At 42.4% G+C, this 27285-nt stretch overlaps 1 protein-coding gene across 1 annotated transcript in view; it reads left to right on the top strand.

The window, feature by feature from the left end:
* Positions 1–27285, top strand: part of dpp6a (dipeptidyl-peptidase 6a) — a 515918-nt gene that overhangs the window by 28748 nt on the left and 459885 nt on the right. The window contains exon 3 of the mRNA XM_072254436.1: positions 21602–21700. Within this exon, the coding sequence (XP_072110537.1) occupies positions 21602–21700 (99 nt within the window). The remainder of the gene's footprint in view (positions 1–21601; positions 21701–27285) is intronic.

Raw genomic sequence — 27285 nt, 5'->3', positions numbered from 1 at the left:
GAAGACACCAGAATAAAAGGGTTGGGGGGGGGTAGGGGAAAGAGGCTAGCTAGGTGGTGATAGGTGAGGCCAGGCAGGTGAGAAAGGTAAGGGCTGGAGAAGAAGGAATCTGATACTGTGTTCAGTTCTGGTCACCTCACTACAGGAAGGATGTGGATACTATAGAGAGAGTGCAGAGGAGATTTACAAAGATGTTGCCTGGATTGGAGAGCATACCTTATGAGAATAGGTTGAGTGAATTTGGTCTTTTCTCCTTGGAGTGACGGAGTATGAGAGGTGACTTGACAGAGGTGTATAAGATGATGAAAGGCATTGATGGTGTGGATAGCTAGAGGCTTTTCCCAGGACTGAAATGGCTAACACGAGGGGGCATAGTTTTAAGGTACTTGGAAGTAGGTACAGAGGGGATATCAGAGTTAAGTTTTTCACACAAAGAATGGTGGTTGCGTGGAATGCACTGCCGCTGACGGTGGTAGAGGTGGATACAATAGGGTCTTTTAAGAGACTCAAATAGGTTGATGGAGCTTAAAAAGATAGAGGGCTATGTGCTAGGGAAATTTCAGGCAATCTCTAGAGTTGGTTACATGGTCAGCACAACATTATTTGCCAAAGGGCCTATACTATGCTGCAGATTTCTATGTCCTGTGTTCAATGACAGGAGGGGAAAAGGACCACAGGAGAAAAGGGACCCAGGAGGAAATGATAGATAGGTGAGATGAGGTGAAAGGTCAGTGAAGGGGATAGAGGAAACGGTGTGGTGGGATTTTTTTTACCAGAAGAAGTAATTGATATTCATGCCATCGGGTTAGAGCTTCTCAGACCGGATATGTGGTGTTGCTCCTCCACCCTGAGGATAGCCTCATCTTGGCACAAGGGGAGGCCTTGGACCGAACTGTCAGACAGGAATGAGAATTGGAACTAACATGTTTGGCAACCAGGAAGAAAATGCTAGGCAATGGTGAAAGCAGATGCAATGGAGGTGTTTAAGAGGCTTTAGCTAGATACATGAATCTATAGGGAATGGATAATGTGCAGGCAGAAGAGATTAATTAAATTTGTCATCGTGCTCAGCACAGACATTGTGGCCCAGTGGGCTTGATCCTGTGCTGTACCCTTCTGTGTCTGTGAATATAGTAGGCACAGATATATCAAGTGCCTATTCTCTGTTTTTTTAAAAAATCAGATCTGCATTATATTGCCGATAACGTACTCCAACACGGCAATAAGTGCCTCCAGTTCACCAGCATACAATAAATATCCCTCAAGCATTTCTAGAGAGGCTTGAAACCTGCTTTAGATTTCCCACCAATCTGAACCTCCTGTGTTTGAATTAGATACTTCTCTCCTCCTTGCTTCCCCATTCCTCCATACACTTTGATATTTCATCTGGTGGCTCCCTGCTTGCCGGTGTAGACACTGCACACTGAGTTTTGCAATTTGATAACAGAATTTCAGGCAAAGATCTTTATGATATGTGTTGGACATATTGCTTCACGAGTAAACTAGAAAATGTGAGTTAAAATTTTGGTACAGTGTTTGAGAGTTTGAATTTCATTCCAAATATTTGAGGTAATATTAAGATGTTAACCCTTCTATTATGTAAATATATATTTATGATATACCAGAAAGAGACCATTCAGCCCATCAACTCCACGGCAATTCCAAATTGAGCACTCGCATTTGCCCAAATCTTCCCTGAAAGAATATCTGAATATGACTGCAAGAAAAGGAAATCTTAAGATAGAATATGGTAACATATACATACTTCAATCAATCATTTTCTTTGGACTTTTTTTAAACACAAGAGATTCTGCAGATGCTGGAAATCCAGATCAACACACATGAAATGCTGGCAGAATTCAACAGGTCAGTCAGCGTTAATGGAAATTGATAAAAGGTCGATGTTCAAGGCCGAGACCCTTCTCGTCCTGATGAATGGTCTCGGGTGGAACATTGGCTGTTTGAACCTTTTATTCCCCCTCTTTTCCTATCCCCACAACTTGGTTTCTCTTAAACACCTCTGTCAGTTCCCTTATGACCCTGAAATTATCTGATTGCTGAATTGGTTACTAATGTCATGCAGCAAGCAAACTCATTGTTCTTACTTGATTTAGGGTACATGAAACTCTCAAGGAGTGGGAGCTACCTCTTGGGTATTTCTCTAATGTATTCTCGTGTCCCAGGACATTGGATTAGCAATTATTTGAATATATGAGTTAAGGGCAGGAGAAGGTCACTTGGTCCTCCAACCATTCCCACCACTTGATAAGATCCAATTGCGACTTCAGTTTTTCATTCTCATCTACCCAGGATAAACCTTAACCTTTACCCTTCTTGCCTGAAAAATATTAGAACACAGATCACATCGCCTTTTGGGCAAAGTATTCTAAAGATCTACAGTGCAAACAACCTTATGGGATGGAAACAGGCCAATAGGCCCAACTGATCCATTCTGACCAAAATTCATGTCTAAGCTAGTCCCATTAACCCATATTTGGCCCATAGCATTCTAAATCTTTCCGATCCCTGTACCAGTCGAAGTGCCTTGCATATACCTGCCTCAACCACTTCCTCTGGCAGCCCATTCTGTGTATGAACCACCCTTGGGCTGTAAAAGTGCCACTCGGGTGCATATTAAATTTCTCTCCTCTTATCCAGCTCCTATGCTCTGTGGTTCTTCATTCCCAAAACTGTTGGATAAAAAACTGTGCATATTTACCCTATTTTTACCTCTTATCATTTTATTCATCTCCCTAATATCATTACTCTCCCCCATTCTCTTATGTTCCATTGAATAAAGCTCCAACGTTCTCAATGTCTCTCCATAACTCATTCCCTGGCCACATCATCACAAATCTCTCCGCACTCCTTCTAGCTTAACGACATCTTTCCTACAGCAAGATGACCAAAAATTTAACAGAATATCCCAAATGCCGCCTCACCAACCACAGCAAAATATCCCAACTCGTACGAGAAGCAACACCTTATTTTCCATCTGGGTTGCCTCCAACCTGATTCTATGCACATCGATTTCTCAAACTTCTGGTAATTACCCCTCTCCCTATCCTCTCCTTTACCATTCCCCATTCTTGCTTCCCTCTGACACCTTTTCTTACTGGCCTATCACCTCCCTCTAGTTCTCCTCCCCATATCCTTTCTTCCATGGCCTTCTGTCCTCTCCTATCAGACACCCCCTTCTCCAGCCCTTTATCTCTTCCGCCAATCAACTTCCTAGCTCTTCACTTCATCCCCCCCCCCCCCCCGGCTTCACCTATCACCTGCCACCTGGTACTTCTCCCTCCCCTCCCCCTTCCTTTCTCGTCCTGATGAAGGGTCTCAGTCTGAAATAGAAACATAGAAACATAGAAAATAGGTGCAGGAGTAGGCCATTCGGCCCTTCGAGCCTGCACCGCCATTTATTATGATCATGGCTGATCATCCAACTCAGAACACCGCCCCAGCCTTCCCTCCATACCCCCTGACCCCCGTAGCCACAAGGGCCATATCTAACTCCCTCTTAAATATAGCCAATGAACTGGCCTCAACTGTTTCCTGTGGCAGAGAATTCCACAGATTCACCACTCTCTGTGTGAAGAAGTTTTTCCTAATCTCGGTCCTAAAAGGCTTCCCCTTTATCCTCAAACTGTGACCCCTCGTTCTGGACTTCCCCAACATCGGGAACAATCTTCCTGCATCTAGCCTGTCCAATCCCTTTAGGATCTTATACGTTTCAATCAGATCCCCCCTCAATCTTCTAAATTCCAACGAGTACAAGCCCAGTTCATCCATTCTTTCTTCATATGAAAGTCCTGCCATCCCAGGAATCAATCTGGTGAACTTTCTCTGTACTCCCTCTATGGCAAGGATGTCTTTCCTCAGATTAGGGGACCAAAACTGCACACAATACTCCAGGTGCGGTCTCACCAAGGCCTTGTACAACTATTCCTGTCCGTAGCTGCTGCTTAACCTGCTGAGCTCCTCCAGCACATTGTGTATATTTCTCTGGATTTCTAGCATTTGCAGTACCTCTTGTACTCAGTGCCTGACCAGTAAAGACCAATGGATCAAAAGCCTTCTTCACCACCAAGTCTGCATGACATGCCACTTTCAGGGAACCACGTACTTGCACTCCTAAATCAGTCTCTATGTTCTAAAACTACAAGTCTTTTAGAGGAAATGATTTTGCCTCATTCCAGCTGAAATAGATGAATCACATTAATAAATATAAATTACTGGTTCTAAGTCCTCTGAACAGCTTTCAACACATTAATATCTTTCCATGGTAAGGAGATCAATATTGTTTTCAGTACTACAGACGAGGCCTCATCAGTGAACTGTGTAATTGAAGTATAATCTTCTGACTTTTGTATTCAGTTTTTCATGCAAAGAACAATAACACTCTGTTAGCTCTGGGCGACAGATGTCGATCTCACAGTTGCGATCACGTTCCAAGAATTAATATTTTAAAATTTAGACTTGTTTTATATCTCAGCTGATGGCTTATCAGAATCGATACACCAGAGAATTCTGATTTCTAGAAGCTAACATGCAAACACAGCAAGTGATTAGAAGGGAAGGTAAACCTTAATTAGAGTGCAGAATAATCATGTTGCAACTGTGTGTGGCCTTGTTGAGACTGCACCTTGAGGTTGGTCTCCGTATCTAAGAGAAGATTTACTAGTCATAGCAGTAATTGAACCAAAGGTTCACCAGACTGGAACCAGGGATGGTGAGTTTACTTGTGAGGCAAAATTAAATTTATGGGAACTGAATTCTTCAGAGCTTAGAGTAATGAGATCTCAAGAAATTGTACAAAGTTCAGAATCAGGTTTTTTATCATGGATACATGTTGTGAAATTTAATGTTTTGTGGTAGCAGTGCAGTGCAGGACAAGAAATCACACTAAACTACAAACGGATGGATGAATCAATAGATAGTCAGATACATAATTAGGCAGAAAAAAGAGGCATAGCAAGGCACTGTTCATTAACCGTACTAAAATCTTACTGTAGAATCAAAGAAGCTGTTACTAAAATGTTGAGTGTGGGTCTTCTGGCTCTTGTACCTCACTGACGGCAGCAATGAGAAGAGGGCATGCCCGGAAGGTGACGGGTCTTGATAAATGGATACCACCTTCTCGAGGCAGTTTAAAAGAAGACACTGGAGAGTGGCAAATTTTTGTCTGCAACTCCCAAGGGAGTCCTTAAGTATTCCCTTTCAGAACTACTACAGTTGAAATCTGCAGCCACAGACACTGCAGCAAGCAAAGTCCTTTCAAGTTGTTTAAAACAAAGGTTTTAAAATGGCCTGAAAGGCTCGATGCAAGGAACAGGAACCGGGTCCATGGAGCAGAGTTTCAGAATCAATTCTGGCAGAGTGATCTGAATTCCACTCTGCATACAATTCTAATGCACACCTTGAAACTAAAAGCAAATTGATCACTTGTAGAATTAACAATTAAACGATTCTGGTGATGGTGAAAGCTTAAATGGAAAAAAAATGAAACTGCAAACCCTTGGTATGTTCAACAGCTCCTGAGGAGAGAGATTTCAGAGATTCCGCTAACATTGACTTCTCTAACTTCCGCTAATGCCCCACCTCCCCCTCGTACCCCATCCGTTATTTATTTATATACACACATTCTTTCCCTCTCTCTCCTTTTTCTCCCTCTGTCCCTCTCACTATACCCCTTGCCCATCCTCTGGGCTTCCCCCCTCCCCCTTTCTTTCTCCCTAGGCTTCCCGTCCCATGATCCTCTCATATCCCCTTTGCCAATCACCTGTCCAGCTCTTGGCTCCATCCCTCCCCCTCCTGTCTTCTCCTGTCATTTCGGATCTCCCCCTCCCCCTCCAACTTTCAAATCTCTTACTAGCTCTTCCTTCAGTTAGTCCTGACGAAGGGTCTCGGCCCTAAACGTCGACTGTACCTCTTCCTAGAGATGCTGCCTGGCCTGCTGCGTTCACCAGCAACTCTGATGTGTGTTGCTTTCAGAGATGAATCCTTTGTTAGAACTGAAAAAGACATTAAACAGGGTCTGGGAAAGGAATAGGATATATAAAATATCGAGGCAAACACTGAGCGGAAGATTCAGGTCATCTCAGTAAAATGAGAGACTAAAGAGCTGAAGGAAGATTTACCACCACAAGAAGGCGAGTGTGTAGCAGAGATAGAGGGAGGATTAAGGCAAATGTGAGATCAGAGGAGTGATGGGAGAAGCAGAAAACGCTGGGCAATCAGATCTGACATTGAAATGTAAAGGTGCTAGCAAATTTAATAAGGTATCAGGTAGAATCAACTGAAAGAAACTGTTCCCATTTGCAAGAGATTTGATATCCTAAGGCTGCATAATATAGTGATCGGCAAGACAGCCAAAAGTGACATGAAAAAATATTTCTAAGCAGTGAGTACTTAGAACCTGGAACACTCTGCCACAACTAATTCTGAAACTCTGCTCCATGGTCCTGGATTGCTACTCCAGGGGAAGCACCTTCCTTGCATCTAGCTTGTCAAACCCCTTTAGAACTTTGCACGCTTCGATGATTTCACACTCTTCCAAAGTCTGAAGGATTCAGTTCCAGTAAATTCAAAAACACAAGAGATTCTGCAGTTGCTGGATATCCAGGATGAAGCACACAAAATATGGAGATAGGCGGAGGGGTGAAAAGTGCTGAGGAACTGGGGAGTCTACAAAAGGAATTACGACTTAGAGAGATTGGGAGAATGAGCAGAGAAGTGACAGATGGAATATGGTGTAGGGAAATGTATGGTCATGCATGTTGGTAGAAGGAATAAAGTCAAAGGTTATTTTTTTAAATGGGAAGAAAATTCAAAATTCAGAATCAGGTTTAATATGACTGGTTTATGTCATGAAATTTGTTGTTATGCAGCGGCAGTACATTGCAACAAATAATAATAAAACATTATTATTATTGTATATCACAGCCAGAATTACCTATATGTTTTAAAAAGTTAAATTAAATATGTTGTGCAAAAAGAGGTAAAAAGAGGAGTGAGGTAGTTTTCATGGGTTCAGTGTTAATTCAGAAATCTGATGACGGAGGGGAAGGAGCTATTCCTGAGTTGTTGAGTGTGTGCCTTCAGGAGCCTATCCCTCCTTCCTGATGGTAGCAATGAGAAGAGGGCATGTCATGGATGATGGAGGGTCCTTAATGATGGATCCTGCCTTTTTGAGGCTTTGCTCCTTGAAGATGTCCTGGATGCAAGAGAGGATATTGCCCGTGATGGAGCTGACTGAGTTTAGAACATTCCGCAGGTTATTTTGATCCTGTGCAATGGCCCACCCCCTACCGGTCAGTGATACAGACACAAACAAGGGAAATCTGCAGATGCTGGAAATCTGAGCAACACACACAAAATGCTGGAGGAACTCAGCAGGCCAGGTAGCATCTATGGAAAGGGGTACAGTCGACATTTCAGGCCAAGACTCTTCAGCAGGGCAGAAGAGAAAATGTGGGGGAGGGGAGGGAGAAACAGGCAGCAGGTGAAACCAGGAGGGGGAGGGATGAAATAAAGAGTTGGGAAGTTGATTGGTGAAAGAGATATACAGGGCCGGAGAATGGGGAAGTCTGATAGGACAGGACAGAAGGCCATGGAAGAAAGAAAAGAAGGGAGGAGCACCAGAGGGAAGCGATGGACAGGCAAAGAGATAAGGTGAAAGAGGGAAAAGGGGGTGGGGAATAGTGAAAGGGGGCATGGGGGAGTATTACCGGAAGTTAAGAAATCAATATTCATGCCATCCAGTTGGAGACTACCCAGGCGGAATATAAAGTGTTGTTCCTGCAACATCATCACAACAGAATAGGAGGCCGTGGATGGACATATCGGAATGGGAATGGGAAGTGGAATTAAAATGGGTGGCCACTGGGAGATCCTGCTTCTTCTGGTGGATGGAGCATAGGTGCTCAGCGAAGTGGTCTCCCAATCCACGTCGGGTCTCACCAATATACAGGAGGCCACACCTCGGTGACGACATCCAGCTTCTGCTGAGCTTCATGCTTATCCCAGTTCGATCTGCTGTATGTCTGCCTGTCCCTTTATCTTACTCAGCAAACTTTCACTAACCTTGCATTCATTGTTCAGAAACACCTCCTAAAGTCATTCCAGCATCCCGTAGACCTTCGAGAACCTCTTTTTTTACAATTCTAGAGGGCATAACTTTTAGGTGAGAGGGAGAAAGTTTAAAGGGGATTTTTAAGGCAATGTTTTTTTTTCACACAGAGAGTGCTAGGTTTCTGGAATGTCCTGCCAAGAGAAGCATGGAAGCAGATGTAACAGTAATGTTTAAGAGTCATTTGGAAAGGCACATGTACAGCAGGGATTAGAGGAATTGGAATGGGATTAGATTGGAACCATGGATGGCACAGACATAGTAGATGAAGGGCCTTTCCCTGTGCTATTCTATCCTATGTTCTATGTCCTTATGATTGATCTAGTCATTTAGAGATACCTGCCAACATTTTAGGTCAACATTTTGGGTCAACAATGACGATGCTGAACTGAGTTCTTCCAGCATTTCTGTTTATGTTTTGGATTCTAGCACCCACAGTATTATGTGTTTTCTTACATTTTGCCAGCTTTTTACTGACCCATCTTCTCTTTATTTAATTTACAACATTATATTGATGTCCCAGTGACATATTTTTCCATGTCCAAGAAGGTTGAGGTTTTATTGTAAATCACAGCAATGCAATATTCAAACATCCTCCTCTGTTTTCAGTTTATATGGAGGGTGACAGAGGCTTGTAGAAGTTCATGGTTAAGTAGGATTCCTCTGCAGTACCTCCTGTGAACATAGAAACATAGAAAATAGGTGCAGGAGTAGGCCATTCGGCCCTTTGAGCCTGCACCGCCATTTTTTATGATCATGGCTGATCATCCAACTCAGAACCCTGCCCCAGCCTTCCCTCCATACCCCCTGATCCCCGTAGCCACAAGGGCCATATCTAACTCCCTCTTAAATATAGCCAATGTACTGGCCTCAACTGCTTCCTGTGGCAGAGAATTCCACAGATTCACCACTCTCTGAGTGAAGAAGTTTTTCCTAATCTCGGTCCTAAAAGGCTTCCCCTTTATCCTCAAACTGTGACCCCTTGTTCTGGACTTCCCTAACATCGGGAACAATCTTCCTGCATCTAGCCCGTCCAATCCCTTTAGGATTTTATACGTTTCAATCAGATCCCCCCTCAATCTTCTAAATTCCAACGAGTACAAGCCCAGTTCATCCAGTCTTTCTTCATATGAAAGTCCTGCCATCCCAGGAATCAATCTGGTGAACCTTCTTTGTACTCCCTCCATTGCATTGCACTCTCTTTGACAATGAGGTGACTGGAAAAGGAATTGTTGGCAGGACGGCATGATTCATTGGAATTCAGAGCAAGCTCAACTCAAGTTGCTTCAAGTGCCATAAAACATGTGTAAAATGCAGACGTGCAACATTGATATGGAATACTAACCACTCTATCTGGTCCTGATGTTCCCAAGAAAACATGGGAGATTTGATTAGGGAACTTAAGGTAAAGAAACCCTCAGGAGACAATGATCAAAATATAACACAAATCACTCTGCAGTTTGAGAGGCAGAAGCTAAGGTCAAATATTACAGTGGAGTGTAGGGCATGAGAGAGGAGCTGGCTAAAGTTCATTGAAAGGGGACACTGACAGATGATAGCAAGGCAGCAGTGGCTGGAGCTTCTGGGAGCAGTTCAGAAGCCACGTGATAGATACATCCCAAAGATGAAGTATTCTAAAGGGAAGACAACACAATCGTGGCTGACAAGGAAAGTCAATGACAGCACAAAAGCAAACAAGAGGACATATAATTTAGCAAAAGTTTGTGGTCAGGTAAAGTATTGAGAAGCTTTTAAAAACCAACTGGAGGCCACTAAAAATGCCATAAGTTAGTCAATTATATAAAAGAGGATGCCAAAAGATTTTTCAGATACAGTATGTAAAAAACAAAAGAGAGGTGAGAGTGGATATCAGACTGCTGAAAAATGACACTGGAGAGGTAGTAATGAGGGACAAAGAAATGGCAGATGAACTTAATAGGTATTTGTGTCTGTCTTCACTGTGAATGCTAGAAATTTGAGAGTTTCAGGGGGCAGAAGTGAGTGTAGTTGCTACTACAAAGGAGAAGGTGCTTGGAAAGGTGAATGATCTAAAGGTAGATAAGTTAACTGACCAGATGGCCTATACCTCAGGGTTCTAAAAGAGGTAGCTGAAGAGATTATGGAAGAAGTCTTTCAAGAATCACTGGGTTCTAGAAAGGTTCCAGAGGACAGAAAAACTGGATTGGTCACTCCATTCTTCAAGAAGGGAGAGGGGCAGAAAGGAAACTATAGGCCAGTTAACCTAACCTCAGTGGTTGGGAAGATGTTGCAGTCCATTATTAAGGATGATTTTTTGAAGGCACATGATAAAATCAGCCAAAGTCAGCGTGGTTTCCATGAGGAGGAAACTTAACTGACAAATCTGTTGGAATTCTTTGAGGAAGTAACAAGTAGGATAGATAAAGGAGAGTCAGTAGGTGTTGTTTACGTGGGTCTTCTGAAGGCCTTGACAAGGTGCTGCACATTACGCTGCTTAACGAGATAAGAACCCATGGTATCACAGGAAAGATACCAGCATGGATAGAAAAGGTGTTCTAGGTGTTCTTGTACATCAGTCACTGAAAGAAAGCATGCAAGTACAGCAGGCAGTGAAGAAAGCTAATGGCATGCTGGCCTTCATAACAAGGGGCATTGAGTATAAGAGCTAAGAGGTCCTTCTGCAGCTGTACAGGGCCCTGGTGAGACCACACCTGGAGTACTGTGTGCAGTTTTGGTCTCCAATTTTGAATGAAGGACATTCTTGCTATTGAGGGAGTGCAGCGTAGGTTCACAAGGTTAATTCCCGGGATGGCGGGACTGTCATATGTCGAAAGATTGGAGCGACTGGGCTTGTATACTCTGGAATTTAGAAGGCTGAGAGGGGATCTTATTGAAACATATAAGATTATTAAGGGATTGGACACGCTGGAGGCAGGAAGCATGATCCTGCTGATGGGTGAGTCCAGAACCAGAGGCCACAGTTTAAAAATAAGGGGTAGGCCATTTAGAATGGAGTTGGGGAAAAACTTTTTCACCCGGAGAGTGGTGGATATATGGAATGCTCTGCCCCAGAAGGCTGTGGAGGCCAAGTCTCTGGATGCTTTCAAGAAAGAGATGGGTAGACCTCTTAAAGATAGCGGAATCAAAGGTTATGGGGATAAGGCAGGAACTGGATACTGATTGTGGATGATCAGCCATGATCACAGTGAATGGTGGTGCTGGCTCAAAGGGCTGAATAGCCTACTCCTGCACCTATTGTCTATTGTCTATTAAAATTGGCTGACTGGTAGGAGGCAAATAATGGGAATAAAGGAGGCTTTTCTGTTTGGCTGCCAGTGACTAGTGATGTTCCACAGGAGTCAGTGCTGGGAACGCTTCTTTTCACGTTATACGTCAGGGATTTGGATGGTGAAATTGATGGCTTTTTGGCCAAGTTTGCAGACAATACAAAGAAAAGTTGAGGAGCAGGTTGTGTTGAGAAAGCAGCAAGTATGCAGAAGAACTTAGATTGGAAGAATGGGCAAAGAAATGGAGGATGAAATATTGTGGGGAATTGCACTTTGGGAGAAGGAATAAGGGTGTAGACTATTTTCTAAATGGGGAGAAATTCAAAAATCAGAGGTACAAAGGAACTTGAGAGGATTCCCCAAAGGTTAACTTGCAATTTAAGTCAGTAGTAAGGAAGACAAATGCACTGTTAACATTCATTTTGAGAGGACTGGATTGCAAAAGCAAGGAAATAATGCTGAGGCTTTTTAAGGCATTGGTTAGACTGCACTTGGAGTATTGTGAATGGTTTTGCCCCCCCCCCCCATCTAAGAAAGGATGTGCTGGCGTAAGAGAGGATTTAGAAGAGGTTCACAAGAATGATTCTGGGGATGAAAGAGATAACATATGAGATATGAGAAGCATTTGCTGACTGGGCCTGTCTAGCTGGAGTTTAGAAGAATGAGAGGGTATCTCTTTGAAACTTTTTGAATATTGAAAGGCCTAGATAGAGTGGCAGTGGTGAGCATGTTTCCTGTAGTGGTGGAATCTCAAACCAGAGGGCACAGCCTCAGAAGGGAGGGAGGTCCATTTAGAAAAGAGATGAGGTGTAATTTCTTTAGCCAGAGAATAGTGAATTTCTGGAATACATTGCCACGGACAGATGTGGAAGTCAAGTCATTTGGTATAATTAAAGCAGAGATTGATAGGTTCTTGATTAGTCAGGGCATCAAAGGTTATGGGGAGAAGTCAAGAGAATGGGGTTGAGAGAAATAATATACCAGCCATGATGGAATAATGGCGCAGAATCGATTGCCTGAATGGCCTAATTCTGCTCCTCTATCTTATGGGTTTATGGTCTTATAATTGTTCTTCAAGCTCATGCTGTGAGCAGACGAGGGAGAAATGTCATGGGATCATGAAACTGTTTTCTATGTTGCTTAATTTCCCTTGAGCAATTTTTGTTATTGCTTATTAAACTCCTGATGATCAGGAAATGACAACTGTTTCTCTAACAGTCATCATTAATTCAATGGGGTTGATGGGCAGTGGCATCAATGGCAGAAGCCAAGGAGTGGGATAGTTTGATGTCGGAAGTCATGTTGCTAGAAAGCCCCAACCCCAAAGTTATTGGCCCGAGGATAGCTGCACCGTGAGAGTCTAATATCTTAATGACCATGAAGTAATTGAGTTATCCTGATAATTCTCTCACATGCTGAATTTCTGTGGATCTAGGGAGGCTTTGTGCACTGTTGCAGGCACCAATCTTGTCCCAGGCATGGGGATCTAACCCGTCCCTTATTGGGTCGGAGTCAGACCAGGCTAGGGAACACTCGTACCAGTTGCCATGGATTTAGTCACGTACGAAGGCTTCTTCGGAGTTTAGGTGTAATGATTATTCTGAGTGAAGTCTTAACTGCTATTAAAATGCTCTCCTGAAGTTCCTCTCTTTTCCCCAAGGGCTAAATCTTTCACAATAATTTTGTCCACTTAGAGGTATATAATTTGTATTTGCGTTCCTTGACACCTCAAGACAGAAATGGGGATCATTAACATTTAGTGTGGATTTTCCAGAGATTATCAGCGGAAAAAGGCAGGAAAGGTTGTTTATCCCTTAGAGACACCATTAATATGGTGTTGCTATGGTAGCAACTCTGGAAAATTATGTTATGCTATGGGGACAATATTATACAGAGTTCACCATCTGCTCTGCCTTCAGTTGGCTAGGTACAAGCATTTTAGATCAATACAGGTTGAAACTTTTTAGTAAAAGTACAAAGAGAATTCTAATTTGGAGCGGTGGAGGCTGAACGGCAGACCTGATAGAAGTTCATGAAAATTTAAGAGGCATAGATAAATTAAGCAGCCATTATCTATTTTCACAAGGTATTTAGTGTCAATGAATCGTAGAGTAATATTGTGTGAGACGGAGAAGGAGACATAAAATACAGACTAATACACCACTGGAACAGGCCTTTCTGCCACAATGCCATGATCCATGTTCTTCCATTCCATGTCTATTGATGTGTCTCTCTAAAAACCTCCTAAATTGCAACCATTTAGGGTGGATTCTTCCATATCTGGTAGCCCATTCCAGGCTTCAGTAAGGTGGCATCCATCATTAAAGGCCCTCATCATCATCTGTCTTCTTGTAACTACCATCTGGGAGGGTATACAGGAGCCTCAAGACATGCAGTCAACAACTTAGGGGCATCTTCTTCCCCCTCCACCATCAGTTTTCTGAATGGTTCATGAACCCATGAACATTACTTCACTGTTTTGCTCTTTTTTGGCATTACTTAATTATATTTCTTATTGTAACATAGATTTTTTAGTGTACTGCACCGCACTGTAGTCCATTCTCACGTACGGATGCGAGATGCGGACACTCACCAAGACGATGTGAAAGTCTCTAGATGGTTGCTATACATGAATGCTCCGGATGGCTCTTGATGTGAGTTGGCAACAGCATATGACGAATGTTGAGCTCTATAACAAGCTACCGATGCTTTCCACTAAAATCGAGGCGAGAAGACTGCAAGTAGCGGGGCACTGTCTATGCCACCCCGAGCTACCTGCCAGCCTAGTCATCATATGGGAGCCCAAGCACGGGAGGATGAACCCTGGGCGCCCTCCCAAGACTATGGTCAACACGCTCCTAGAAGACAGCGGCACGGCTAATATAGATGAACTGAACACACTGATGAGGGAGAGGGAGAAGTGGAGAGTCCGTCATCGTGCCCGACGCCTGCACCCTAGGCCTGAGTCGATGTAGTAGTAGTGTTGACGCTAATCAACAAATTTCATGACATACTTCAGTGGTAATAAACTTGATTCTAATGTAGAGACTGAAAAACGTAGTTTAATTCAGTATCATGTTCAGCGCCGACATTGGGGCCAAAGGGCTGTCCTTGTGCTGTACGTCTGTCATCATGCATGTAAGTTTATCTACATAAAAAAAATTAAAATAAGACAGCTGGCTTTGATAACAAAGAGACAAAGGATCTTGCATAAATTGTCATCTTCTCATCGGTGCTAATCACTGTGCATGGTCGTGGATTTCACCTATAGTGAGATTTGCTTGTGTGAACTGTTTATCCTTTGTGTAAACTTGTACAAAAAGGCACAAGTGGAATGAGCTGCCTTTAAAGTACTGGGAATCTGAAAATTAAAAAAAAGGTGGAAAAATTCAATAGGTCAGGTTTCAATTGTGGAGAGTGAAGCAGAGAGTCAGAATCAGGCTTATTATCACTGGCATGTGTCATGAAATTTGTTAACTTAGCAGCAGTAGTTCGATGCAATACATAATATAGAAGAAGAAGAAGAAGAAAAATAATAAATAAATAAGTAAACCAATTACAGTATACGTATACAGAATAGATTAAAATCATGCAAAAAAACAGAAATAATGTATATTAAAAAAAGTGAGGTAGTGTTCATGGGTTCAATGTTCTTTTAGGAAATGGATGGTAGAGGGGAAGAAGTTGTTCCTGAATCACTGAGTGCGTGCCTTCAGGCTTCTGTACCTCCTCCCTGATGGTAACAGTGAGAAAGGGGCATGCCCTGGGTGCTGGAAGTCCTTAATGATGGCGATGTCTTTCTGAGACACCGCTCCTCAAAGATGTCCTGAGTATTTTGTAGGCTAGTACCCAAGATGGAGCCAACTAAATTCACAACCTTCTGCAGCTTCTTTCAGTCCTGTGTAGTAGCCAACCCCCCCCCCATACCAGACAGTGATGCAGCCTGTCAGAATGCTCTCCACTGTGCATTTATAGAAGTGTTTGAGTGTATTTGTTGACATACCAAATCCCTTCAAACTCCTAATGAAGTATAGTTGCTGTCTTGCCTTCCTTATAACTGCATCAATATGTTGGGACCTGGTTAGGTCCTCAGAGATCTTGACACTTGAAACTGCTCACTCTCTCCATTTCTGATCCCTCTATGAGAATTGGTATGTGTTCCTTCATCTTACCCTTCCTGAAGTCCACAATCAGCTCCTTCATCTTACTGAAGTTGAGTGCCAGGTTGTTGCTGCAACACCACTCCACTAGTTGGCATATCTCATTCCTGTATGGCTTTTCAAGTCAAGTCAAGTCAAGTCACTTTTTATTGTCATTTCAACCATAACTGCTGGTACAGAACACATTAAAAATGAGACAATGTTTTCCAGGACTATGGTGCTACATGAAACAATACAAAAACTACACTGATCTACGTAAGAGAAAAACACAAAAACTACACTAGACTACAGACCTATTCAGGACTGCGTAAAGTGCACAAAACAGTGCAGGCACTACAATAAATAATAATAAATAATAAACAAGACAGTAGGCACAGTAGAGAGTATAGTAAGTTGGTGTCAAGCCAGGCTCTGGGTATTGAGGGAAGAAACTGTTACATAGTCTGGTCGTGAGAGCCTGAATGTATCAGTGCTTTTTTCCAGATGGCAGGAGGGAAAAGAGTTTATATGAGGGATGCGTGAGGTCCTTCATAATGCTGTTTGCTTTTGGATGCAGCGTGTGGTGTTCAAGACAATGGCCTTCCATCAGAAATTAGAAAAGTTAAAGTGCAGGGAATGTCAGGGAGGGCAGGAGACACAAAGAAAGCTTGTGCAGAAGAGGAAGGCAGGAGAAATTGAATAACTAAAGGGAACAATAATGTGATGTGGATGATGGTTGTGATGAGTGATGTAAAGGAACAGAAATTCACAGACTGGAGGTGACACCAAATCCTTCTCCAAAATAGTCAAATTATTATTGGTGCTGGATATTTGAAACAAGGGCAGAAAATTGTTGTTCTTGAATCACAAGAGGTCTTTTCCAAATGGAGCAGCAGTGTTGGCTTGAATGCCCTGTGGAAGGTGGAGAGAAATTTTTATCAACAGTTGGTTCAAGGGCCTGGAGCCGTGGAAGAAAGTGTAAAGGGGACGTGGGAAAGAGCTCTTCATGATCTGGAATTCACTGCCTATAAGGGTTCTGGGAAAAGAGTGAAACTGGATAGGCACCTGTGCGATAATAATATACAGGGCTATGGGGAAAAGGGGAGGAATTAGCTTATAGGATTCCCTTGCCAGAAGCCACAAAATTTTGATGAACTGAATGCCCTCCATTTGTTCTGTAACAATTCTTATGATTTTCCTCAGTCTATTTTGTAATCTTGAGATGCAAGAACATCTAAGTTGATCTGCACAGAAGTCACCTTTGATATTCATTGAACATGGAAGCAACTGGCTCTAATCGGATCATGGATTATTCATATCGTGACTCCATCTACCTGCATTGCTCCTCTAACTCTTGATAATGCTGCCAAGACATCTCTCAAACTCCTTATCATTCATGCTATATATTTAAATCAAGGGCAGAAAATTGTTCTTGAATCGCAAGAGGTCTTTTCCAAAACTGAGGAGCAGGACCCTTCATTTGACCCTTTTCCTTCAGCCTCTATGGCTTTGTGATGGAGCTTTTTCTAAATTTCCTCTACTGATATTCACCCTGAATCAAAGTTTAAAGTTGAAAGTAAAATTTATTATCAAAGTACCTATATGTTACCACGTATTATCTTGAGAGTGAATTTCTTGCAGGCTTTTACAGGAAAATAAAGAAATACAATAGAAATGACAAAAAATGATACATAAGCAAAGACTGACGAACAATCTGTGCAAAAGAAGACAATTGTGCAAATTAAAAATGATGCTGAGAACATGAGTTGTAAAGAACTCCTGAAAGTGAGTCTGTTGGTTATAGAATCAGATCAGAGTTTTGGTGAGTGAAGTTATCCACGTTGGCTCACGAGCCTGAACCTGGTGGTGTGGGACCTAAGACTTCTGTACCTCCTGCCTGATGGTAGTAGCAAGAAGAGTGCATGGTCTAGAGTGTCAGAGTCTTTCTTCTGGAAGCACTCCATATAAATGTGCTCAAAGTCAAGAGGCCTTTGCCTGTGATCCATCACTTTCTGTCGTCTTTTCCATTCCTGACCATTAGCATTTCCATACCAGGCCCTGATGCAACCAGCTACAGCATTCATAGAGGTTTGTCAAATTTTTTGATGACATGCTGAATGAATTAACCCTAAACTGAAGATCAAGCCACCATCCACATTCTCACTTTCCCTTGCCAGAGAAAGACTTCCTTTTTGCTTCTTTGCATCCCAGATCCCTGGTTAGAAGCATTGAATCACATGAAACAGTAGCATGTGTGTGATAGTCACAAGCCTGTCCACCATCCTACACCATCACGGCTGATTGCCAACCTCAGCACTTTGTTTCTGCCTTCTCCCCATCATCCTTAATTCCGTTAGCACTAAGATATACATTTACCTCCTCCTGGGATATACTTAATGGCTTGGCCCTCACATCCTTCTGTGGTAGAGTGTTTCACAGATTGAATACACACTAGGTAAAGAAATTTCTCCTAATCTTGGCTCTAAATGGTGCACGATGTTTTCTAAGACAGTGTCTCTCTGGCTCTACACTTCTTAGCCACCGGGAACATCCTCCCTGTATCTGATTGTCTACTCCCATTAAAATATTATGGGATCCCTCCTCAGTCTTCAAAACTCCAGTTTGTATAATCCTAATCAATCTAATTTTTCCTCATACAGTTGTCCATTCCTATTAGCTAAGTAGATCTTTGATGTACTCCCGCCACCCCCGCCCCCCGCCACCATGTTAAGAACATTCTTCCTTTGATGAGGAAGCCAAGGCTGGAAACAAAACTAGGAGTCTCACAAGGCCCTGTACAGCTGCAGTAAGACATCTTTGCTTCTGCACTCAAAGCTGTTTGAAGTGAATGACATCATATCATTTGGCCAAATGCTTTCCGTGCCTGAGAAGCTGCCTTCAGTGACAAGTACACCCAGGTTACCTGCTGCCTTCCCTTTCCTCAATCTAATTTGAAACACTTCAATAAAACTGTCTCATGATTTTCTATATTTGGGGTTTCATAACTATTTTTCCTGATTGTCTAAGTGAGATCTGTGAAATCAGTTATGATTTAAATGTGCCCTTTGGGATCACAGTGTGTGTATACCTTTATTGTCTGCAAAATTGTAGTGGTAATTGGTTTATTGTTGTCACATGTACCGAGATCCGGTGAACAGCTTTCGTTTGCATGCCATCCAGACACATTATTCAATATATAAATACATCGGTAATATAGATGGAAAATAAAAATTAGAATGCAGAATAAAGTGTTACAGTTATAGAGAAGGTGCAGAGCGGGTAGAGAAATCTTCTGCTCAAGATGTCTCTAACAAGGCCAAAGATCAGACTTGCCCTATGGATTTGTAAGGATAGTTTTGGGGACAGGTGGGTGTCATGTGGGGTGTACTGGTCATCGATTAGCCCTTTCGAAGGATGCAGCAGCTCTTTCCCATTGGTTGCTTTGTGTGCCCCAGCACCGGTGTCTAGTTTTGGGCACCTCAGGGGTATAAGAATAGCACATGCAGGAGGCTTGGGCTCTTTTCTTTCATCCCCAGCGGTCGCTTCAGGCTCAGTTCACGACCAGTGCTGAAGAACCATTGTGAAAGTATGCAGCAAATATACCAGGGCCCACACACACTCTAAGCTAAGTATCTGTTAAATATTTAGTTTCGTAGTTTGTGTAATTAGGGATGACTTAGATGTTTGGTTGAATGTTTTACAGTTTATAAGTAAATGATTAATGTGCTTATTCCTAATCATTGTCTTCTACCTCACTCATCAGACCAATGAACCTGCTTCCACTTAACAAAGGGAAAGGGATCAGGTTAAGGTTTAGGGACAGGGATGTTGGCGGGGGGGGGGGGAGCAGTGAGGTAGTGGTCAGGATGGAGTCTAGGCCTCCACTCCATGTTCTGCATTCGAAGGCGAACAACATGGGTGTGTGATGTCCTGGAGGCAGTCTGCCCTGCTCTGTGCGTGTGAGTGGGTAGGACGAAAGAAAGCAGTTCGTTTTGCTCTTGTTGTTTTGTGGTGTTGGTCTGTTGTTGTTGCTTGTATTGTTCTGCGGAACGTGGTGGGCATGCTACATCGGTGCTGGAATGTGTGCCCATACTTGTCGGCTGCCCCCGGCACGTCCATAGGCTGCACTGGTTGTTAACACAAACAACATATTTCACTGCATACTTCGATGTACATGTGATAAATAAATGTATCTGAATCTGAAATACGATGCAAAGGCCAATGAAATGTAGTCTGAGAAATCAAGAATTCATCTTTAGTATGTAAGAAGTCCATTCAGAAGTCTAACAAACAGCAGGATAGAAGCCATCATTGAGCCCGTTGGTACGTGTTCAGCTTCTGCCCTATAGGGGGAGGAGAACAGCTGGCATCAGAGGGATCCTTGGCTGTGTAGGCTGCCTTCCTGAGGCTACGAGAAGAGTAGACAGTGTCAATGGATGGAGGTTGGTGCTTGTGATGGATTAGGCTGCATTCACAACTCTCTGTGGTTTCTTGCCGTCTCAGGCAGATCAGCTACCATGCCAAGCTGTGATGCAGAGGATTCTCTCAATGGGGCTTCTGTAAAAAAAATGGTGAGAGTCTGAATTAAGTGCTAATATAAGATATCTGAGATGATGCACCTTGCACGTGTGACAGTTCAGAATTAAAATTAGGTTTAATATCACTGGCATATGTCATGAAATTAGTGGTCTTTTCAAAAGCAGTACAATGCAATATGTAATAGTATAGGTAAAAACTGAATTACTTTAAATATATATATAGATGTATTTAAATAGTTAGATTAAGTAACTAGTGCAAAAATGAAAATAAAATAAATAATTATGGTAGTGTTCATGAGTTCACTATCCATTCAGAAATCAGATGGCAGAAGGGAAGAAGCTGTTCCTGAATCTTTGAGTGAGTGCTCCTGTACCTCCTTCCTGGTGGTATCAATAAGGAGAGGGCATGACCTGGGTGATGGGCTCCTTAATGATGGATGCCACCTTTTTGAGTCATCGCTCCTTGAAGATGTCTTGGTTACGATGGAGGGAAGTGGCCGCAACTCTGCGCAGCTTATTTGGATCCTGTGCAGTAGCCGCCCTTTTACAAGACAGTGATGCGGCCGGCTTTCTGTTAGCTAACCCTGGATTTCTGACCCAAAGAGGTGGTGTAACAATCCACCTGTGAGAGAGCTCCAATCAAAATGATACAAGTTGCAGAGCTGTCGCCTCGCTGTTCTATTGATCTGGGTTCAATCCCGATCTCCAAAACTGTCGAGTTCACGTGTTCTCCGTGTGATGTTCCCCCAAATTTTCCAGTTTACACTCACATGCCAAATATATGCGGGTCAGTAGGTGAGGCGCCACCTTAAGCTGGGTGAGTAGTTAAATTTGTTGAAGTTGATAGGGATGTGAGATGAATAAAATGGGAAGAGTGTAAGTAGGTGCTTGGTAGTTATGGACTGTGTAGGTTAAGGGTTTTTTCAATGCTATATTATCCATTAATGCTAAAAATTCTAGACTGAGGCCTGTAGAGGTTAAACTAATGATGGACCAGCCGGTAGTAATAAGGTAGGCCTGGAGGATGCTTCCATGAGTACAGGAGTCCAGGATCTGAGGGCGCAGCATCAGAACAAAGTGGCATCCCTTTAAAACCGAGCTGAAGAGGCATTTCTTCAGCCGAAGGTCATGAATCTGCGGCCACAGAGGAAATCAAGTCATTGTGTGTATTTATTAAGGTTAGAAATGAATAAGTTCTTGATTAGTGAAGGGGGTAAGGGTTACAGGAAGATGGCAGGACAATAGCTGAGGAAAAGAAAAATCAGCCATGATTGAAAAGCAGGGCACTTGATGGAGCAAATGGCCTAATTCTGCTCTTAGGTCTTATGGTCTTAATGTTCCTGAAACTAAAACAGCCCCCCCACCAAACCTCCCATTATGTTATTTAAAATTCAAAGACAATTTAATCAAATTCATGGCATTGGAATGTCTCATTCTTTCTCAGGCATTCTTTCTCCTGCTGTCTGCCTCTGTATTCTGTAATTCTAGATATACCTAATGTCTTCATGTGTTGTTTGTATCTGCCCACAGTTGAAGATAACAGCCTGGCATTAAAGGCAAAGGTCACCTTTGATGATCTCTTCACTGAAGAATTCAAGATTCATGATGTGGAGGCCAAATGGATCAGCGGTAAGTGTAACACTGAGCTGGGGGTTTAATGATCTGAATGTCCTTCTCAAATTGCACAGCAAAACATTTGCCTATTTGGAAACTTCCTTCGCATATGGAAGCTAAGGACCCATCTCTTCCAGATGTGCAGTGACAGAATAAATGCAGTTTTTCAGCCTGTTGCTCCAGAAGAAATTATTTGTGATTTTACTGTACGATATTTTAATGCATTTCTAATGTTGCCGAGGGATTCAGGCTCCCAGAAGATATGCTTGATATCATTGCTATGATAAATGGAAATTAACTGGACTTGTTGTCATTGATGGATCAGGTTTGTACATTCTCCCCGTGAACTGTGAGGGTTTACTCTGGGTTCTACTGTTCCCTCCAACTAAAAGATACTCATTAGCAGGTTAATTGGTCATTGTAAATTGTCCTGTGATAAGGTTAAATAGGTGGGTTGCTGGGTCATTGTGCTGGAAGGGCCAGTTCCACGTTGTACCTCTAAATAAAAGATAAAAATAGTCAGAGTGCAGTTTCAAGATTAATAAACTCTCAGGATTTTGGGATGATTGCATTTTATACAAGTTTATACTAAATAGAGTTAAATTTTCATCATCCAATGCTCATTACTCTGTGCCTCCACATGCCAATGCTCTGCGTTACTCTTTCCAGTCATCAGAACCACAGAGTCGTATGATATGGAAACCTGGCCATTGGCCCAATTAGCCCATGCTGACCAAGGTTCCCATCTAATCTAGCCCTGTGACTCTTGTTTAACCCTTCTAAGCTATAGAGGTTCCCAAGCTGGAGTCCAGAGACCCCTCAGTTAATGGTAGGGTTTCATGGCACAAAATTTGGACACCCCTGGACTAAACCTCCTGATCTAAGTATCTATACTACTGTCTTTTAAATGTTCTTAATGTACCTTTTAGATACTTCCTCTGGTAGCTCATTCCATATACTGACCACATGTAGATGCAGGGTTCCTGTTAAATATTTCCCCTCTCACCCCAACCATAAATCCTTTAGTTCCTGATTCCCCAATTGAAGGATAAAGACTGCACCTGTATATTCTCCAAAGCTCTAGTGAATAAAATTCCAACCCACTCAATGTCTCTTCATAACTCAGTCCCTCAAGTCCTGGCAACAAGTCTCATAAATCACCTCTACACTCTTTCCAGCTTAATGACATCTTTCCTATAGCAGAGTGGCCAAAACTGAACACAGTATTCCAAATGTAGCCTCACCAACGTCTTGCACACCACCCTGTCTATTTGTGATGCTAGTTTCAAAGTACAGTGCACTTTTATTCCTCGGATTCTTCTCTTTTACAACACCACCCAAGGCCCTATCATTCATTGCTATGGTCCCACCTTGTCTGTCTTCTCAAAATGCAACATCTCACACTTACCTGAATTAAACTTCATTTGCCACTCCTCGGCCCACTCACTCACTAATCAAAATTCCTGTGTAAATCCTGTTAACCCTCATCACTGACTATGACTCTGGTTATTTCAATGCCATCTGCAAACTTAATAAACCACGACTTGTACTTTCCTAGTCAGCTCGTAATTGTAGGTAACAAAAAAGCAATGGCCTAGCTCCGAGCCCTGAAGTACACCACAAGTCATGGGCCTCCAGTCTAACAAACAATCTAACACCATCACCTTCTGCTTCCTGCCATCAAGCCAATTCTGTATCCAATTAGCTAGCTCCCTCTGGATGCCAAGAGCTAACTTTTCATAGCAGCCTTCCATGTAGAAGCTTATCAAAAGCCTTAATGAGGTCCATATAGACCACATCTACCACAGTGTCTTCAATGACCTTCTTAGTTATTTCTTCAAACAAAAAAAAAATCAAATTCATCAGATGTGATCTCCCATGCACAAAGTCATGCTGATTATCCCTATTCAACTCTTGTCTGACCAAATGCTTATCCCTCAAATATTTCCCAGATTTTCTCTGCAGCCCTTCACAACATTAAAGGTCCCTGAAGTTTAATTCTTTATGGGTCAAAAGTTTCTGGCCCAAGTCCCACCTGCCGGTGTTGTCTCCTGCAATCCAACCCACACACCTATCCCATCTGCTAGATATCCCAAATACCAGCAAGGTAGTCCAATGGACAACAGGCACATCAGTGGTGCACTGAGGCCATTCTGTTGCTGCTACTGCCATGATGCCCCAGATCTTGTTTTGCCCATTGCAAAAGCTGCACGGGATTTTAAATTATTTTTAAAGGCATTTGGACATTCACAAACAAGTAAAACTTATTACTAGTTAAGAATAGGAATCAGTTAAAGATGATTAAAAACATTAAACTAACTTAAAAGGAAGTCACCTTCTCCCTTACTGTAAATCTGCAGCCAGATAATCCTCAATGGGCTGATGGAATCTGCTCTAGATCTAACCCTGAGTGCCGAATACCCAGTGTTAATATAGGAAGGTCTCGGCAAGACTCATCACATCGAGTATACAGTCAGTTTTTGGCTAGTATGCAGACAGGGGGTTGAACGTTCAGCTTCTGTGCTCTAATTTTAAATTATTTCGAAACATATGCATCCATCCATCCATGGAGACACAAATCAGAAGAAGGTGTAGGTGTTTTTTTAAAGCAAGACACAACAATAGTATAATACAGAACTGCGCAAAGTCTTAGGCACCCTAGTTTTTTTTTATATATATATATATGCGCCCAGGACTTTTGCACAGTCCTGTATGTAGATGGGTAGATGAATGAATAGATAGATGGATGAATGAATGAGGAATAGCGAGTTAGTGTTCATGGGCCATTCAGAAATCTGCTGGCAGAGAAAAAGAGCTGTTCCTAAGTTCCTGGTCTGCTCTTATCAAATTATGGTATTGCTTGGCACTGTTGTAACTATATATTATTATAATTATGTGGTTTTGTCAGTTTTAGTCTTGGTTTGTCCTGTGTTTTCTTATGATATCATTCTGGAGAAACGTTGTATCATTTTTTAATGCATGCATTTCTAAATGACAATAAGCGAGGACTGAGTGTCCTCATAATCTAATCTAAACTGTAGGATCAGTGCAATATAGGTGGTTAATGGTCAACTGGTCAACACAAAATTGAAGGGCAGAATGGCCTGATTCCATGCTGTATCTCTGTATGACAGTGACTTTTACTCTGTGTTTATGCACTGGTACTGACTGCTGGCAAGGCTGATGGAAACAGAATCAATCAGGGCTTTCATGACGGAATTAGACAGGTTCTTGAGAGAGAATAATTTACAAGGCAGTGGGAAAAGATCAGGGAAACAGGTCTGGTGTGATTGATCTCTAAGAAGTCAGTTCCAAATCACCTCATTCTGTGCCTTAACAATTCCATTGTTCTCTCCATACCGAATGAGATGGATATTTTTAAAAAGTCCTCAGTCATTCAGCGTATCAGTTTTGTGCTCATTTTATATATTCATCATAGTTCATCTTATTTCTTCAGGTTGATACAACGCACCTTTACAACCACTGAAGTACTTTCAGAATCATAGAGTTATTCAGTACAGAAACAGGCCCTTTGGCCCATTGTGTCCATGTCGACCCTTGTATTTATATACTAATCCCATTAACTTGTATTTGGTCTATAGCCTTCAGTGCCTTGGCGATACAAGTGCTTGTCTAGATGCTTCCAAGGTTTTGTGAAAGTACCTCTGCTACTTCCTCAGGAAGGACATTGCAGATTTCATCTACTCTGTTTGAAAGATATTGATCCCCTCTAAAACTGCAACCCCTTACCTGTATGCCCTCTTGTTTTAAGCACCTGCCATGTGGCAATGGACAAAATGATGGAGGAACACAGCAGGTTTAGGCAGCATCAATGGAGAGGAATAAACAGTCCACATTTTGAGCTGAAACCCTTCATCAGGACATTGACTGTTTATTCCCCTCTTGAGATGCTGCCTGATCTACAGAGTTCCACCAGCATTTTGTATGTTGCTCTGCATTCCCAACATCTGTAGAACCTGTTGCGGCAAAGATTCTTACTGTCCCTGTAACGTCATAGTGTCAGAGAAAAGTACAGCACAGTAAGAGGCCCTTCAGCCTATTAAGTCCATGCTGAAGCAATTAAACCATCTATTCCCATCGGCCTGTACTGGGACCATAACCCGCCATACCCTTACCATCCATGTGCCTATCCAATCTTCTCTTCTGATCACCTCTTCATGCTTGTGTAGATATTGGAATTACAGTCGTTTATTACTGTCACATACATTGAGATGCAGTGAAAAGCTTGCCTTGCGTACAGATCAAATCGTTACGCAGTGCACTGAGGTAGAACAAAGTTCAACAATAACGATGCAAAATCAAGTGTAGCAACTACAGAGAAAGTGCAGTGCAGATAGACAATAAAGTGCAAGATCGTAACAAGGTAGATTGTGAGGTCAAGAGTTACTCTTCAGAATCAGGCTTATTGTTACTGATTTATGAGATGAAATTTGTTATGTGGCAGCAGTATAATACAAGACATAAAATTGCTATGAATTATAAATAATAAACAAAGTAAGAAACAAACAAATAAATAATCTTCAGGCTCCTGTACCTCCTCCCCGATGTTAATAATAAGAGAGCATGTCCTGGATAGTGAGTTTACTTTATGATCAATGTTGCCTTCTTAAGGCACCACCTTTAGAAGATGTCCTCAGTGGTGGAGAGGCTTGTGCCCATAATAAGAACATAAGAAATAGGAGCAGGAGTAGGCCATCCGGCCCATCGAGGCTGCCCCGCCATTCAATAAGATCATGGCTGATCTGCCTGTAAACTCAGCTCCATCTACCTGCCTTTTCCCCATAATGGAGTTATCTGAGTCTACAGCCTTCTGCAGCTTCATGCCAGGCGGAGTCTTCATGCCAGGCGGAGTCTTCATACCAGGTGGAGTCTTCATACCAGGCAGCGATGCAAGCTGTCAGAATGCTCTCTTCGGTACAATTGTAGAAACTGGCTGGAGTTTTTACTGTCATACCAAATCACCTCAAGCCTCTAATGCAGTATAGCAACTGGAATTCCGTTTTCATGACTGTATCAATGTGTTGGGCCCAGGACAGATCATCTGATACAGTATGTTGATACCTAGGAACTACTCAGAGTGAAAGAAGCTCACCCTTTTTTCCACTGTTCACCCCATGGTATGTGTTGTCCTAACTTCCCCTTCCCGCAGTCCACAATCAACTCCTTGGTCTTACTGACATTGCATGTAAGGTTGTTGCTACGACACAACTGAACAAGCTAATCTATCTCAGTCTTTTATCCCTCCCCATCACCATCTGCCGAAAACAATGGTGTCATTGGCAAATTTATCGATGTCATTAGAGCTGTGTCTAGCCACACATTCGCGTGTGTAGAGACAACAGAGCAATAGGCTAAGCGCACATTCTTGAGATGCTCCTGTGTCGATCGTGAAGAGGAGACGTTATTTCTGATCTGCACTGACTGTGATCTCCCAATGAGAAAGTCAAGGATGCAATCACAGAGGAAGGTACAGAGGCCCAGGATTTGAAGCTTGTTGATTAGTATTTTGGGTGGCAGTGTTGAATGCCAAGCTGTAATTATTAAACGGCAACCTGATACATGTATTGATGTTGTCCAGG

This window comes from Mobula birostris, chromosome 3 (assembly GCF_030028105.1).
Source record: "Mobula birostris isolate sMobBir1 chromosome 3, sMobBir1.hap1, whole genome shotgun sequence".
Lineage (NCBI taxonomy): Eukaryota > Metazoa > Chordata > Chondrichthyes > Myliobatiformes > Myliobatidae > Mobula > Mobula birostris.
Note: the sequence above shows the minus strand (reverse complement) of the source record. Positions and strands in the feature narration are given on the sequence as shown.